Source organism: Castanea sativa, chromosome 3 (assembly GCF_040712315.1).
Source record: "Castanea sativa cultivar Marrone di Chiusa Pesio chromosome 3, ASM4071231v1".
NCBI classification, from domain to species: domain Eukaryota; kingdom Viridiplantae; phylum Streptophyta; class Magnoliopsida; order Fagales; family Fagaceae; genus Castanea; species Castanea sativa.
Genome location: NC_134015.1, coordinates 5918362 through 5935684, shown reverse-complemented (window position 1 = coordinate 5935684; position 17323 = coordinate 5918362). Strand labels below are relative to the sequence as shown.

The window sequence follows — 17323 nt, the reverse complement described above, 5'->3', positions numbered from 1 at the left end:
TATTTTATATATATAATGATTATTTTGACAATCTAATTTATAAGTGGAAAAATAAATTTGAAAATCAATAGGAAAGTGACCTTATTTTTTAGACAATGTTTTAGTGGAAGTTAGGGTAGTATTTTTACCAGATTGTCCTTTAGTTTTGTTTCTACTTAAATATAGGAATGTAAGGGTATTTTAGAACAAAAAAAATCCGAATTGTCCTTTAGTTTTTTTTATGTATATTTAGATTTATTTTTGGATAACGTGGGGTGTTTAACTTATTTTTCTATTTAAAAAATAATAATAAATGTATAGTTACTTTGAAGAAGTAGGTTAATGGAAGAGTGTTCCTATTTTATAGGCAATATTTTGTGCAAGTTAGACATGTATTATTACCAAACTATCATTTAGTTTTATCTCTATTTAAACCTAGGGGTGCAAGGGTATTTTGAAACAAAAAAAAAATCCGGTCCAAACAGGAGAAGCTCTTTAAATAGTAGTATAGATATAAGTAGACTACTATTTAAGGGGCTTCTTCAGTTTGGATCGGATTTTTGTTGTTGTTCCAAAATACCCCTACATCTCTATGTTTAAGTAAAGACAAAACTAAAGGACAATCCGGTAAAATACAACCCTAACTTCCACTAAAACATTGCCTAAAAATAGGGTCGCTCCCCTATTGATTTTCAAATTTATTTATCCACTTATAAATTAAATTCTCAAAATAAATATTATATATCTAAAACATAGATTTTTTTTTTTTTTGCTACTACCCCTACACCCCTAGGTGTAAGTAGAGACAAAACTAAAGGATAGTCCCGTAAAAATATATATTTAACTTGCACTAAAACATTACCTACAAAATAGGAACACTCTTTTACTAACCTACTTCAAATTAACTATACGTTTATTTTTTTTTAATAGAAAAATTAGTTAAACTACTTCCGTTTTTGTTGTTTTTTTTCCTTAAAAAATCCTACATTTCTAATACTACTTTATTATTATTAAAAAAAAACCCTACGTTTATCCAAAAAAATTAGTATTAATTTTTTTTAAAAAAATCAAAACTAAATATCCAAAAAAAAAAAACTAAAGAGTTATAAAAATAAAAATAAAAACTAAACTAAATAGATATATACACCTTTTTTTGTTTTTGTTTTGATAAGTAGATACATCTTTAACTCTCATTAAAACGTTGCTTACAAAATAGGATTACTCTCCTTATGGTTTTCAAATTGCTTTATTCATTTATAAAAAAATCTAAAATTAAAACAAACACACATTTCTTTGTAAAAAAACACATTTGTCGTAAGAAAAAAAAAACCACATCTACCATTACAAACTATTTGGTCCTAAATTTAAGTTCCAACTCTCCAATATATTTTACGTTTCAAAAAAAAATTAACTGAAAGTAGTTGTAAAAATCGGATTGCTACACCCACTACAAAAAACGGGGTCTATAGCCGCGTTTCAAAAACGCGGCTATAGACACCGAAAACGCGGCTATAGACCTGAAGCCGCGTTTTCTATGGCTGCGTTTACAACCCCGGCCTAAGCGGCGCAGCAACAGACCCTGGGGGTCTATAGCCGCGTTTTTAAAAACGCGGCTACAGACTTGACCTGAGGCCGCGTTTTTGAACCATGGCTATAGGCTTTAGGTCTATAGCCGCGTTTTTTAAAAACGCGGCTACAGACCAGACTTGAGCTGCGTTTAAACCGCGGCTATAGCCCCTCCCTAAAAACAAAAAAAAAATTTACTGGGGTTTTTTTTCCCCAAAAAATTCAAAAATTCAGCTTTTTTTTTTAAACAAAAATAATTTTCTGGGTTTTTTTTCCCCGAAAAATTCAAAATTCAAACAAAAAGAATTTTTAAATTAAACACAAACCCAAAAAATTCAAAATCAAACACAAACCCAAAAAGTTTAAAATCAAACACACCCAAAAAATTCAAAATCAAACACCATATACTGACAGTACAAATGCAACGTGCTCCAAATTTAAACAAAACCAACCCAAATTTAACACTAAATCCATTCAAAGAACACAAAAGCTCAAGAACACAAACCTATTTAAACATAAGCACAATATCAGCAACACAATAGCAAAAATAACTTCTAGAAAAAGTATAATACCCATTAAAAAATTAGAGAATTTTTACCTCAAATAGTAGAGATGAGTGAGCCTTTAGCTTTTCTTATGAAGTTTTCCAGTGACCCTTGCTTGAAAAATGAAGTATAAGGTGGTGTGGAGTGTACCGGTGAGAGGAGTGTGCGTTGTGTTGAAAGAAAAAAAGAAGGAACGAGAGAAAAAAAGAAGGAAAGAGAGAAAAAAAAGAAAAGAAGCAGCAGCAAAGAAACAAAGAAAAAAAAAGAGCTGTGTTGGAGTGAAGAAGGAAAAAAAAAAAAAAAAAAAAGAGAAAGAAAGGAGTTCGGCGTGACTTGCAGAGAAGAAAGAAAGAAAGAACCCAGGAAAGCAGAGATGGACGAAAGAAAGAAAAGATAAGAAAGAAAAGATAAGAGTGGGGGTAGGTGGGAAAGTGGGTTCTGGGGTTTTTAATTGGTGTTACCTATAGCCGCGTTTTTGAAAACGCGGCTATAGCCCCTCCCTTATACTAAAAAAATTTATTCGGATGCATAGGTCATCCTTTTAAAAAATATATATATATTATTTGACTGCACCTATAGCCGCGTTTTCAGAAACGCGGCTATAGCCCCTCCCTTATAAAAAAAAAAATTTATTCGGATGCACAGGTAATCTTTTTAAAATATATATATTATTTTACTGGACCTATAGCCGCGTTTTCAGAAACGCGGCTATAGCCCCTCCCTTATAAAAAAAAAAATTTATTCGGATGCACAGGTCATGTTTTTAAAATATATATATATTATTTGACTGGATCTATAGCCGCGTTTTCAGAAACGCGGCTATAGGCCCTCCCTTATATATAAAAAAAAATTTGTTCTACTGTACATAGCACCCTATTAAAAAAAATATATTTGTCTGGACCTATAGCCGCGTTTTGATAAACGCGGCTATAGTCCGGACGTAAAACGCAGCTCAAGGCACTAGAAACGCGGCTTCAGACCGAACCTATGGCCGCGTTTAACAAAACGCAGCTATAGATTGGGTCTGAAGCCACGTTTCTAGGAAACGGGGCTATAGGTTTGGTCTATAGCCGCGTTTCTTTTAAACGCGGCTATAGGTCAGGTATAGCCGCTTTTTTTTATAAACGCGGCTAAAAAACGCGGCTATAGCGCGCGTTTTTTGTAGTGACCTATTAAAACCACGTTCATTCTCAAAAAAAAAAAAGAGAACACATTCTCACATCCACCACAATGTTATCCTTTCTCCTTCAGTTTCTTCTTCCGTCATCCACCCAATCTTCTTCAACCATCTCACTCTCACTTTGTTAAGTCTTCACAGTTTTTTCAAATCCTATTCATAAACTGATACATGTTTTGATGTCAAAATGGTAGGCCTCTGAATCTGAAATGGGCGAAGGCTCTAATAGCGGCTCCAATGTGGTGTTTTGGTCATTGTTGGTCCTCAATAGGAAGGTCGGGGACAGGTTTTTGGTTTTGGACACTTTCTCACTAATTTGATTGGATTATCACCATTGTCATCCTTTATTTTTGGTTTACTGGATAGATTGCAGCTGTGGGTTTAGGAGATTATGATACTTTGTTTGCTAGAAGCATTATTAAGGGTATCAGTACACCTTTCAATTTGCAGTAATTATAATTCAGAACTTTTTTTGTTGTTGTTATTATTCAAGGGTGTCTGATGGTCTTGATCACATTATGCCTTCACTTCACACATTTTTTCTAAAGTAATTTTTTCTAGAATGTCTCATCAATATATTGGCCGAATTCAAGATTAATGTACTGCTATGAATGTTCATTGTATTTTGTTGTTGTGTTAGCCACGGATGTAAACAATCTTAAATCTATTTCAATAAAAAAAATTAACTTCCACACAAAAATATATGGTATTATTTGTTTGTGTTTGATTTGAACTCTTTAATGTGGGTAGTGTACAGGAAAAATATTAGTATGAGATAGGATGATAGTCATTCGACTCTTTCATGGCATTGTCAGATAACTATAATCCTTTCCTAAATCTAATCCTTTTTGACAGGCATGAAGAAATGGGGAGAGAAAAGCCAAAAGAAGGAGGAGAGATAAAATAAAGGGTATTTATCTCCACAAAGAAGAAGAAGACTGAACTCCATGCTAATCTATTTCCATATTCTTTCAACGGATTATGAGGCTTTATGTCCATATCTTTAATGAACTTTTAAAATAATTCTAGCTTTGCATGGACATATCATGTGATGAAAGAATTATTTCACCCACAAATGTATAACTCATCATACTCCTAAGTTTTTTTGTGATAAGAAAATGTATTAATCTAAAATTTTAAGTGATGCAAATTATGAATCTTAACAAAAAAATAGAAAAACTTCTGAGCACACACGAGAACGATTGATAGAATTGAAGTTTTATTGGAAATGACAAATGTTCAGTTATGGCATAAAGTCAACTTATAATGGTGATTTTTTTATGTTATGTGATACTTGCAGATCTGATTACTTTATCGGCATCAAGGGCAGTCAAGAATCGCCCTAATAAGAATGATGAGATAGCCCTAATAAGAAGGATATGACCATGGCATGGATGAGAATCGGCTATAATTGTAGGGAAATCGGGCATTCATTTGCTTAATGCCCCTAATCTTTTTATGCTGTTATTCACCTTTTGAATTACTTTGTATCATTTCAAGTTTCTCTATTTCTGCTTAAGTTTGTCTTTGGGTTATGTATTCACACCGTCAATTTAGATCTACTTTTAGTTGTTGTATTGAGTGATACTTCACATTGCATTGACTTAATGTACAAATTTTAGTTCAAGTTAACATAAAATTGTTTTTAAACGAATACTTTAAGGTGGCTTTACAAATAATATTTTTTTAATAATATTTTAATGGCCACGTCAGCACTATGTCAACTAGCAGGGCATTTCGTCAGACACGTAGAATTTTTCTGTTGGTTGGCTGACGGCAAGGACCATTTTCAAAACGATTTTCTTTTTTTAGGGATGACATTAGTAACGAAATTAATTTTGGGACCAAAATGTAAGGACAAAAAATGCATTTTTGCCCCCATTTATAATTAATGCAAAATTGATTCCTAAAATCCGTCTTTTACATTCTACCAAATACAAATATATCCAAAAATTACAATAATAAGAATCAATAAAAAAAAAGTACAATAATATACCTCTAAATACTTGGCTTCTTTGAAGTTTGGAAAATGCTAAGATCATAAACTTTTTTACAAACTGCTGATGTGCAAAGTGCGATTCTTTGAGTGATTATTGATAAGTAAAAAAGTGATATTAGTGGTGTGCTCAAATAATACGACCTTAGTTTTCATTGTCACAAGCATCATTAAAATGACAACTTTTTTTTTTCTCAGTTATGTTCATGTTTCGAAGCCCTCCTCTTTTTTTTTTCTTTTTTTTTTCTTTTTTCTTTTTTCTTAATCAAACCTTTGTTTTCCTATCAATCTCTCTAAAAAAAAATCCCTTCGTTTCTCATCTCTCTCTCTCTCTCTCTCTCTCTCTATATATATATATATATATATATATATATATATATATATATATATATATATATATATATATATATATAACCGAAACCTCTGAAACTCCCACAATTTTTCACGTCACCTCTATTTTCTTCATCACACCCCTAGGTTTGTTTTTTTTTTTTTTTTTTTTTGATTGAAAAATATAGCAATCTCAAATTATAATGGATGTAAATTATTAATCTTTACCCAAAAAAAATATAAAGAGCCTTTGAGCACGCGAGTAAGCGCATGCTCAGAGGCTAGTATCACCCTTAACTATATCAATAATGGACAACTACATAACACCACTTGACGAACGCAGAAAACCCAAATTTAAATGAATCAATTTTTTAACATAAACCCAAAAAAGAAAGAATATATATGGATTTTTTTCTTTCTTTACAGAGCATTTCCCAAAATTTAGTCCCACCCTGTATTTCCTATCTTAACAATTAACCCCCAATAAAATAGGTTTTGGGAAAAATCTCAATGAAAAATCTCAAGGGAAGCTTATGTAATTTTCCCAAAACCTATTGTATTGGGGGTTAATTGTTAAGATAGGAAATACAGGGTGGGACTAAATTTTGGGAAATGCTCTGTAAAGAAAGAAAAAAATCCATATATATTCTTTCTTTTTTGGGTTTATGTTAAAAAATTGATTCATTTAAATTTGGGTTTTCTGCGTTCGTCAAGTGGTGTTATGTAGTTGTCCATTATTGATATAGTTAAGGGTGATACTAGCCTCTGAGCATGCGCTTACTCGCGTGCTCAAAGGCTCTTTCTATTTTTTTTGGGTAAAGATTAATAATTTACATCCATTATAATTTGAGATTGCTATATTTTTCAATCACAAAAAAAAAAAAAAAAACAAACAAACAAACAAACCTAGGGGTGTGATGAATAAAATAGAGGTGACGTGAAAAATTGTGGGAGTTTCAGAAGTTTCGGTTATATATATATATAGAGAGAGAGAGAGAGAGAGAGAGAGAGAGAGAGAGAGAGATGAGAAACGAAGGGATTTTTTTTTAGAGAGATTGATAGGAAAACAAAGGTTTGATTAAGAAAAAAGAAAAAAGAAAAAAAAAAAAGAGGAGGGCTCCGAAACATGAACATAACTGAGAAAAAAAAAAGTTGTCATTTTAATGATGCTTGTGACAATGAAAACGAAGGTCGTATTATTTGAGCACACCACTAATATCACTTTTTTACTTATCAATAATCACTCAGCAATCAGTACTTTGCACATCAACAGTTTGTAAAAAAGTTTATGATCTTAGCATTTTCCAAACTTCAAAGAAGCCAAGTATTTAGAGGTATATTATTGTACTTTTTTTTTATTGATTCTTGTTATTGTAATTTTTGGATATATTTGTATTTGGTAGAATGTAAAAGACGGATTTTAGGAATCAATTTTGCATTAATTATAAATAGGGGCAAAAATGCATTTTTAGTCCTTACATTTTGGTCCCAAAATTAATTTCGTTACTAATGTCATCCCTAAAAAAAGAAAATCGTTTTGAAAATGGTCCTTGCCGTCAGCCAACCAACAGAAAAATTCTACGTGTCTGACGAAATGCCCTGCTTGTTGACATAGTGCTGACGTGGCCATTAAAATATTATTAAAAAAATATTATTTGGCATTTTTAAATACCATGTCAGCATTTAAATTAATAAAAAAAAGCTACATGAGAGTATTTAAACTAAATTAAAAAATAAACCTTAAATCTAATTTTAAAAAAAACCTTTAATTTCTTAATTTAAATTAAACTGAAAATACAAATTTGATTTAAACTAAAATTTTACTTTCTCAATTCTCAGTTTTAAAATTTTTTATCACAATCCTCTACACCAAACCCCAATCCCAACCCCACGAACCCAAGTTACCCAACCCAACATCAAATTTTCTTAGTCACCAACATCATAGCATCAATTTAATCCCTCTCTTTGGCCATTGTTCTCTCACTCTTTGTGTCTTTAATTTCTCTTTGATCTGCTCCAACCCAGACACCCATGGCCAAAGACACCAAGCTCCAAACCCAGAAACCCATGGCCAAAAACCCCAAGAACCCATGGCCAAAGGCCCCAAGCTCTGCCTTTCACGATCACGAGCCAAGGAGGCGAATTTCTTCGATTGATGAGGAGGACGACGACAACAACGACGAGGTAGTCATTTGTCGGGACAGCGTCGTTTGACGGAGTGGTCGAGGAGGCAAAAACAATGGGGTTTGACAGCGTCGTCGGATTTGAGGAGGCAGAAACGGTGCCGTTGGATCTACTCCAAACCCAAAAACAGCGTCGTGACATTTGCTTGGTTGATCAAACTGCATATGGTCTCATCATGAGATTTCTTGGAATTTTTTATGATGTTGGTGTTGGTCTTGAGGATGGAGTTTGTGGGGGTTGAGTTTCATAGAATGATGAGAGTAAGGATCGTGATGGGGTGATGGGGATGATGTTGATGTTGGTGATGATTTGGTGGGGTTGATTGAAGAATGTGAGCAGCGAGGGCTTGGAGAAGTGGGTCTGGTGAAGAAGAGCGCCGCCGCTCAATGGTTTTGATGAACTCGGATCGGTGGGTGTTGTGAACATGGATCGATGGTTGGGTTCGTTGATGATTTTGGTTTGGGTTGTGATCTGGGTTTCGTTTGTGTTTGATCTCTGTTTCTTTTTCTTTCTTGTTTTTCGGTTGTGTTGTTGTGATCTGGGTCTGTGTTTGATCTCTATTTGTGATCTGGGCTGTGTTTGTGTTTGATCTTTATTTTTATTTTTTTTTCATTTATATTGTTGTGATCTGGGTTTGAGTTATTAGTTGCTGGGTTTGAGTTCTTCGTTGCTGGGTTTGATTGGGAAGAACACAAAGAAAAAGTTGTAATGTTCTTATGAAAATTAATAATGATAAGTAATAATTTTTTTAATTAAACTAGATTTAAGGTTTTTTTAAAAAAATTAATTTCTTTTTTATATAAAGTTTATGACGTGGCTTTGTTTAAAAAAAATTAAAATGCAAACGTGGTATTTAAAAATGCCAAATAATTATTTTTAATAATATTTTAATGACCACGTCAACGTCAGCGTCACGTCAATAAGTAGGGCACACTGTCTATCACATAAGAGGTTTCTGTTAGTGGGTTGATGGCAATAACCATTTTAAAAATGATTTTCTTTTTTTAGGAACTACATTAGTAACGAAATCAATTTTAAGATTAAAATGAGAATTGACCCAAAATATAAGGATCAAAAGTATATTTTCGTCTTATAAATAATTATATGTAACACATTTTTGGATAGAGAGGTGCTACATCCACAACATTTTTACAACATTTTTATAACAAATCATAGGTGGTTAGTTGTTATTGGTTCAAATTTGAACCTAACACTAAGATTACTTTTTTGCCCCAACAATAACAACCAGTAACATCCTGCCACTTAGGATTTGTTGTAAAAATGTTGTAAAAATGTTGTGGACATATTATTTCTCTTTTGGATATATCTGTATATGGTAAAATGTTGAACAGGAATTTGAGGAATCAATTTGCATTAAATATAGATAATTATATGTAGAATTTAAATGATTGATTTGATAGTAATTTTAACCGAAAGGGAGATGGCAAAAACTTTAATGTGGGTTTTGAAAGGTCAATGGAAGACATTTAAGGGCATATTCTTAAGACATGGCATGTACGTAGGTTTTCCCAAAAAAATTGACATGTACAAATCATTTTCAGACACGTGACACTATTTTATTTGAATCATTTGAAATTTTGACACATGGCATAGCTTGGGTAGAGGTTTGTTTAATAATATATACTAGCTTATCATCCGCACTATGCGTGAGTATAATTCTGGTTTCTTTGTCCTCTATTGTATTTTGGGATGTCCTAAAATATTGTCCTATTTTTAAAAATAAAAATAATTAATTTACTAATGTTCCTATTATACCCTTATTTTATTTTCAAAACTATTTTTTGATAAATTTATTTAAGGGTAGTTTTGAAAACTTATACATTTTTATAAGACAGACAAGACAGTAAATAATGTTCCTTTAAAAAGGTTTGACTTTTAAAACAGGATAAACAGAGTAGGCTGGAGGTAGTAATATTTATATTTCTCATTAATGTTTTGAAATATGATACTTCTTTATAACCACATGAAAAACAATGTAAACAGATAACATGAGGTTTTAACTAAAAAGTAAAAACACATACAATCCAAAATACATCAAAGTTTGGTGTTGACGTGTGAGTATATTCTCTTATCTCATCCCTCTTCTCCTATATATGTGTGTGTGTGTGTGTGTGTTTCTCAAAAAAAAAAAATACATCAAAGTAATTTCATGTGAAGTAACAACCATAACACTCAAAAACAAATATTAATTATTGAAATAAATTAAACCCTTTATTATCTACTAGCCTCTAAGCACACGCTCACGCGCGTGCTCAGAGACTCTTCTGTTTTTTTTTTTTATATATAAAGTTAATAATTTGAATTCATTATAATTTGAGATTACTATATTTTTCAATTACAAAAAAAAAAAAAAAAAAAAAAAAAAAAAAAAAAAAAAAAACCTAGGGGTGTGATAAGTAAATAATTTACTAATGTTCCTATTATACCCCTATTTTATTTTCAAAACTATTTTTTGATAAATTTATTTAAGGGTAGTTTTGAAAACTTATACATTTTTATAAGATAGACAAGACAGTAAATAATGTTCCCTTAAAAAGGTTTGACTTTTCAAACAGGACAAACAGAGTGGGATGGAGGTAGTAATATTTATATTTCTCATTAATGTTTTGAAATATGATACTTCTTTATAACCACATGAAAAACAATGTAAATAGATAACATGAGGTTTTAACTAAAAAGCAAAAACACATACAATAAAAAATACATCAAAGTTTGGTGTTGGCGTGTGAGTATATTCTCTTATCTCATCCCTCTTCCCCTATATATATGTGTCTGTGTGTGTGTTTCTCAAAAAAAAAAAACATCAAAGTAATTTCATGTGAAGTAACAACCATAACACTAAAAAACAAATATTAATTATTGAAATAAATTAAACCCTTTATTATCTACTAGCCTCTAAGCACACGCACACGCTCACGCGCATGCTCAAAGGCTCTTTTGTTTGTTTGTTTTTTTTTTTATAAAGTTAATAATTTGAATTCATTATAATTTGAGATTACTATATTTTTCAATTACAAAAAAACCTAGGGGTGTGATAAGTAAATAATTTACTCATCACACCCCTAAGTATTTTTGTGATTGAAAAATGTAGTAATTTCAAATTATAATTGATACAAATTATTAAATTTTACAAAAAAAAATAGAAGAGCAATTTGAAAACCATCAGGAAAGTGGTCCTGTTTTGTAGGAAACATTTTAGTAGGAATTAAAAATGTATCTGCTTATAAAAAAAAGTGTATATATCTATTGTAAGGACACGATTTGCACCCAAACCCAAAAAATAAGATTGGGATAGGCCCAAAAAGGCCAATACAATGAATTTGTAGAGAATGAGCTTGAAATCTAGGTTCTAGTGATTTTATATAACAAAGATAATGGGCTAGATCGCAACATCATACGGGTGGGATAGTTTATATGACGAAAATTGTCCTCGGACTCAAGCTGAGGAAACTGGATTCTATATCTCTCTTTCTCAAAGACAAGTTACTGATATTGATCTTAATGTCTACAGTGTTTTCTTTCTTCTCCTTTTTTCTCCCCCCCATTTTCCGAACCATAGTCATTCCTACTAGTAGAACTTCATATTCAGCTTCATTGTTGGTGGCCAAGAATCCCAATCTTAAGGACTTCTTAAAAGTAATTCCCTCAGGAGATACCAAAACTAGCCCCACTCTAGATCCTCTTTGGTTCGCTGCCTCGTCAACATACACCTTCCATAACAGAGGTTCCTTGAGTGAAATTATGTCAACTGATATTTCATCTATGTCTAGCCTCCTAGCATTTTCTTCTAGTGAAGGGTCAGCGAATTCAGCCACCAAATCCATAAGGACTTGGCCCTTTACAAAGGTGTGAGGCATATACTTGATGTCTAAAGCCCCCAAAATGGTACCCCATTTGGCAATCCTTCCCATGTAGTCGGCATTTCGAAGTATAGACCTAAGAGGAAGTTGAGTCAAAATAACAACTGTATGGGATTGGAAGTAATGGAGGAGCTTACGCGTAGCATACACCACTGCTAAGATAGCTTTCTTCAACGGTAAATAATGCACATCGGCTTCATATAAGGACTTGCTCATATAATAAATTGGCCTCTGTACACCACCATTAACCCGAATCAAAACCATACTAACAGCATGATTAGCCACAGCAATGTAGGCAAATAGAACTTCATCCCCTTCGGGCCGAGACATAATAGGTGGTCGAGAAAGATATTCCTTAAGCTGCTAAAAGGCTTAATCGCACTACTCGGTCCATTCAAATTTCTTCCACTTATTCAACAACTGGAAGAAAGGCCTACATTTGTCTGCGGACCGAGAAATAAACCGGTTTAGAGCAACAGTCATCCCTGTCAATTTCTGGACCTCCTTAGGATTCCGAGATGGCTGTAAGCTGTTAATTACTCTAACCTGCACTAGGTTAACCTCAATTCCACGATGAGTAACCATATAACCTAGAAATTTATCTGATCCCACACCAAAGGAACATTTAGAAGCATTAAGACGCAACTTATATTTTCTCAGTCTCTAAAAGGTGTCATTTAGAGCCACTTTACTCTTTACTACCATGTCATCCAAAAAAACCTCAATAGTTTTTCCCAATTGTGGCTCGAACATCCTGATCATCATCCTTTGATAGGTAGCCCCTGCGTTCTTCAAACCAAAGGGCATTACCTTATAACGATAATTCCCTATTAGACTGACAAAGGTTGTTTTCTCCTGATCCCCCGAAGCCAAAGGTATTTGGTGATAACCTTGGAAAGCATCCAAAAAACTCATCCAAGGATGCCCAACAGTGGCATCCACCAACTGATCTATACGAGGCATTGGGAAAGGATCTTTGGGACAATCCTTATTCAAATCTGTAAAGTCTACACATACTCTCCACTTCCCATTCTTCTTCTTCACCACCACTGTATGAGCCAACCATTCAGGATAAAAAACTTCCTTGATAGCGCCACCCTTTTTGAGCTTGATTACCTCTTCTTTGACAGCTTCGGAATGCTCCTTGGATGAACGCCGAGATGGTTGTTTCCTCGGTACCACAGCCGGATTAACGTTTAGATGATGGCAAATGAAACTTGGATCTACCCCGGGGGCTTTATAAGCATTTCATGTGAATACATCAATGTTCCTCTTCAAGAACATAATCAGCTCCTCCCTTTCCTAAAAAGGCAACTAAGCTCCCACCTGAAAGAATTTTTCAGAGTCATCATCTATAATAACTTCCTTTAACTCCTCAAACGCGGGTTCTTCTACCGCTACCACCATAGGCATGACTGGAGTCATTGATTGCTATGAGCCCCCTTCAGCAGAGGCCGAGGATTCAACCTCAGGCTGATGCAAAATTGCAGCCGCTATAAACTATCTAGCCACGAACTGACTCCCAACTAGTTCCTCGATCTGGTCTCCAGATGGAAATTTCACCTTCAAATTTAGAGTTGAGGAAACAGCACCAAGGGCATGAAGCCAAGGTCTTGCTACAGTGGCTGTGTAGGGAGAGTATGCATCCACCACAATGAAATCCACTTCTACCACCTCTGAGCCTGATTGCACAGTAATCTAATTTGGCCCTTTGGTACGACAGCCTTCCCATCAAAGCTTATCAATGGTGAATCATAAGCAGTCAAGTCCTCAAGTTTTAAGTTTAGCCCCTTGTATAAGTCAGGGTACATAATCTCTGCACCACTACCTTAGTCTACCATCATCATTTTCACGTCATACCCCGCTATCCTTAGCGTAACTACCAAAGCATTATCATGTGGCTACGTAGTCCCAATCTTGTCTTCTTCTGAGAAACTCAATGCTGGTTAGATATTCCCCCTAGCCCTCTTCGGCTTAAAATTAGAGTCCTCGGTGAGAGTTCGTGCTACAGACATCACCTTGGAAGGATGAGAACCAGTCCTCCCAGGAGCAGTAAAGATGACGTTGATTGTACCAAAATGAAGCCTTGAAGAAGTGTTTCCCTGATTGACTAAGCCCGAATGGTCTCCCTGCCCATTGGGCCGATACAAAAACTTTTCTAACCTCCCCTCCCTAACTAACTGCTCCAAATGATTCCATAGGGTCCTATAATCCTCAGTGATATAACCCCTTTCTCGATGATACTGGCAATGAAGATTTTGATTATGCCTCATGGGGTCTCCTGCCATCTTGTTTGGCCATTTGAAGTATGGCTCGCTCTGAATTTTCTCCAAAAGCTGATGTACTAGTTATCAAAATATTGTGTTAACCACCTCAGGAGCGGTAGCACTAGATTGTCTGGCAAAATCTCTTCAGGGTCTGATGCTATTGTATCTGTCCGACCTGAAATCCCTCCTCTCCTGAGGGATAACCTTCGCATTTCCCTTATCCTGCTCTTGATCTTCTTCAACCCATTTATACTCATTGATACAGTCCATGAGTTGGTGAACACTTCTTACAGGCTTCTTGGTCAAAGATTTCCTTAAGTCATGCTTTGTAGGTAGGCCAAATTTGAAAGTCATTATCGCTATATCGTCAAAATCTCTGTCGATCTCATTGAACATCTCCTAGTATTTGTCAGAGTATGTCTTCAGGGTTTCCCCTTCTCGCATGGCCATGGACAGTAACGAATCCAGGGACCGAGGAACTTTAATACATGTGATGAAGCGAGACCCAAACGCTAGGGTGAGTTCCATGAAAGAATCGATAAAACCTGCCCTCAAGCCATTAAACCACCTCATCGCCACAGGTCCTAGGTTGGATGGGAAGACCTTGCACATTAAAGTCTCATTTTTGGAGTGCACTGTCATCCTCTAATTGAAATGGCTCACATGCTCCACAGAGTCCGTTCTACCATTATATATGGTGAATGTTGGCTGGGTGAATCGCCGAGGAAGCTTCCCTTCTTCCACCCTACGTGTGAAGGGCGACTTGGAAATTTGGTTCAACGCTTTACTCATAGCATCATTTCCCAAGCCTCTGCAAGATGAGTTCCTACTTCTACGACCATGAGGGTTGTCCTCCTCATAGGAGAAAGACTCACTAGGAGGAGTCCTTGACCTGGGCCTGTAACTGTTATCCCTAGTGTCTTCAGAAGAAGGGTCAGAAAAGGAGGGAGATCGCATTCGCCATTCGTGGCGCAACTTCCTCTTCAAACGGTCAATCTCTAGCTGCATGGCCCTAGAATTTTCCTCGAGAGAGACTCTGCTTCCACCTCGTGAATCACTTCTACTAGTGTGGGTTGTATGCACATTGCCCTTCCGATCTCTTTCCCTTTCAAGATGCAGGATATGATCCTAACGCTGAGCCTACCATAATGTTAAACTTCCTAATACACAAGATTTCCCACAGACGACGCCAATTGTAAGGACACAATTTGCACCTAAACCAAAAAAAATAAGATTGGGATAGGCCCAAAAAGCCCAATACAATGAATTTGTAGAGAGTATACTTGAAATCTAGGTTCTAGTGATTTTATATAACAAAGATAATAGGCTAGATCGTAACATCATACGGGTGGGATAGTTTATATGACAAAAATTGTCATCGGACTCAAGCCGAGGAGACTGGATTCTATATCTCTCTTTCTCAAAGATAGGTTACAGATATTGATCTTAATGTCTACAGTGTTTCCTTTCTTCTCCTTTTTTCTCCCCCTCCCCCCTTCTTGAATGTCTTCTCCTCCTTTTATATCATCTTTCTTCCTTTCTTCATCCTTCACATATGGATCAGATTACTGGTTTGGATATTTGTCCCATCAGCCCATCCCTGAAGTCTTTAGAGGTAGCTGTAAGGCTGAACCTTGATGCTCAGGCATCACTTCCCCATTAATGCAGCCAGAGGTTTAGCTGCAGAGCATTTAATGCGGTGGTAGTAGTTTTATCTTTGGATATTTCATAGCCATTCTTCTTATCCTGTACATCCACCATGCATATCCTTACTTATAGGATCTCCTAGAACATCGCTTTTGGACGTCGGGCATCCTTTCCTATCTCAGCTTTATCTAGCCAAGGACGGACTCCTCCTCGGACCACGTTTCGGGATGACATTGATCAGTCTTCGCCCCTTTATCCATCAACACTGCCTCTCGGGTCGGTATTCCCACATCCTCCGACTATTTAGTGTTCTCGGATTGGGTCCTTGGCCCAATACATACTCCTGGGTCCATTGACCCTACATCTATCTTTTTTTCTTTTTCCATTTTTATAACTATTAGTTTTTTTTTTTAACTTATTTTTCTATTTAAAAATAAAAACAATAAACGTATAGTTACTTTGAAGAAGTGGGTTGGTGAAAGAATATTCATATTTTGTAGGCAATGTTTTAGTGCAAGTTAGACATGTTTTTTTACCAGATTATCTTTTAGTTTTGTCTCTACTTAAACCGAAGGGTGTAGGGGTATTTTGGAACAAAAAAAATCCAGTCCATACAGGGAAAACCCCTTAAAAAATAGTATAGATACTACTATTCTACTATTTAAAGGGCTTCCCCTGTTTGAACCAGATTTTTTTTGTTCCAAAATACCCCTACACCCTTAGATTTAAGTAGAGACAAAACTAAAGGATAGTCTGGTAAAAGTGCATGTCTAACTTGCACACATGTCTAACTTGCACTAAAATATTGCCTACAAAATAGGAGCACTCTTCCACTAACCCATTTCTTCAAATCAACTATATTTTTATTTTATTTTTAATAGAAAAATAAGTTTTTTTATAAGAAAAAAAAAAGTTAAACAACCAACGTTGCTGATTTTTTTTCCTTAAAAAAATCACCCCATGTTTATACAAAAAAAAAACTAAATATAAAAAAAAAAAACTAATAGTTATCCAAAAAAAAAAAAAAAAACTAAACTAAATAGATATATACACTTTTTTTTATAAGTAGATACATCTTTAACTCCCACTAAAACGTTGCCTACAAAACAAGACCACTCTCCTGACGGTTTTCAAATTGCTCTTTTATTATTATTATTATTTTTTTTTTTGTAAAGGTTAATAATTTGTATCCATTCTATTTTGGGATTACTATATTTTTCAATCACAAAAATACGTAAGGGTGTGATGAAAAATTATTTTACCTGCAACCGCATAATACTTATCACACCCCTAGGTATTTTGTGATTGGAAAATGTTGTAATTCCAAATTATAATTTATGCAAATTATTAAATTTTACCTAAAAAATAAAAGAGTCTCTAAGCACGCGCGCTCACGCGCGTGCTCAGAGGCTAGTGTAGATAACAGGCTTGCACTTCTCTTCCATTAAACAATTGGTTCTAAGCCTTAAATGGAATTAGACCTAAAAAGCTAACACTGTTGAATCTTAGAATAACAGAAAAATTGGAATGAAATCGGAAAAAAAAAAAAGTAAAAATATAATAAATAAAGAAAATCTAAAACACTCAATTCTACATTTTCTTATAATTTTTTTCCATACACCAATTCATAAACTTTAATTATAAGAGACCTAGAAAAAAGAAAAATGAACAAAAAGTAAATATGGTAAAAAAATTACTGTTCATAACCACGTGAAAAACAAACAATACAAATAGATAATATAAGATTTCAA

The 17323-nt window shown here is 34.4% G+C and overlaps 1 protein-coding gene across 1 annotated transcript; it reads right to left on the bottom strand.

Moving 5' to 3' along the window:
• Positions 1-11208: 11208 nt before the first annotated feature.
• LOC142628383 (uncharacterized) lies at positions 11209-11988 on the bottom strand. Its single transcript, XM_075802494.1, has one exon. The coding sequence runs from the start codon at positions 11986-11988 to the stop codon at positions 11209-11211; it is 780 nt and encodes a 259-aa protein (XP_075658609.1).
• Positions 11989-17323: the final 5335 nt, after the last annotated feature.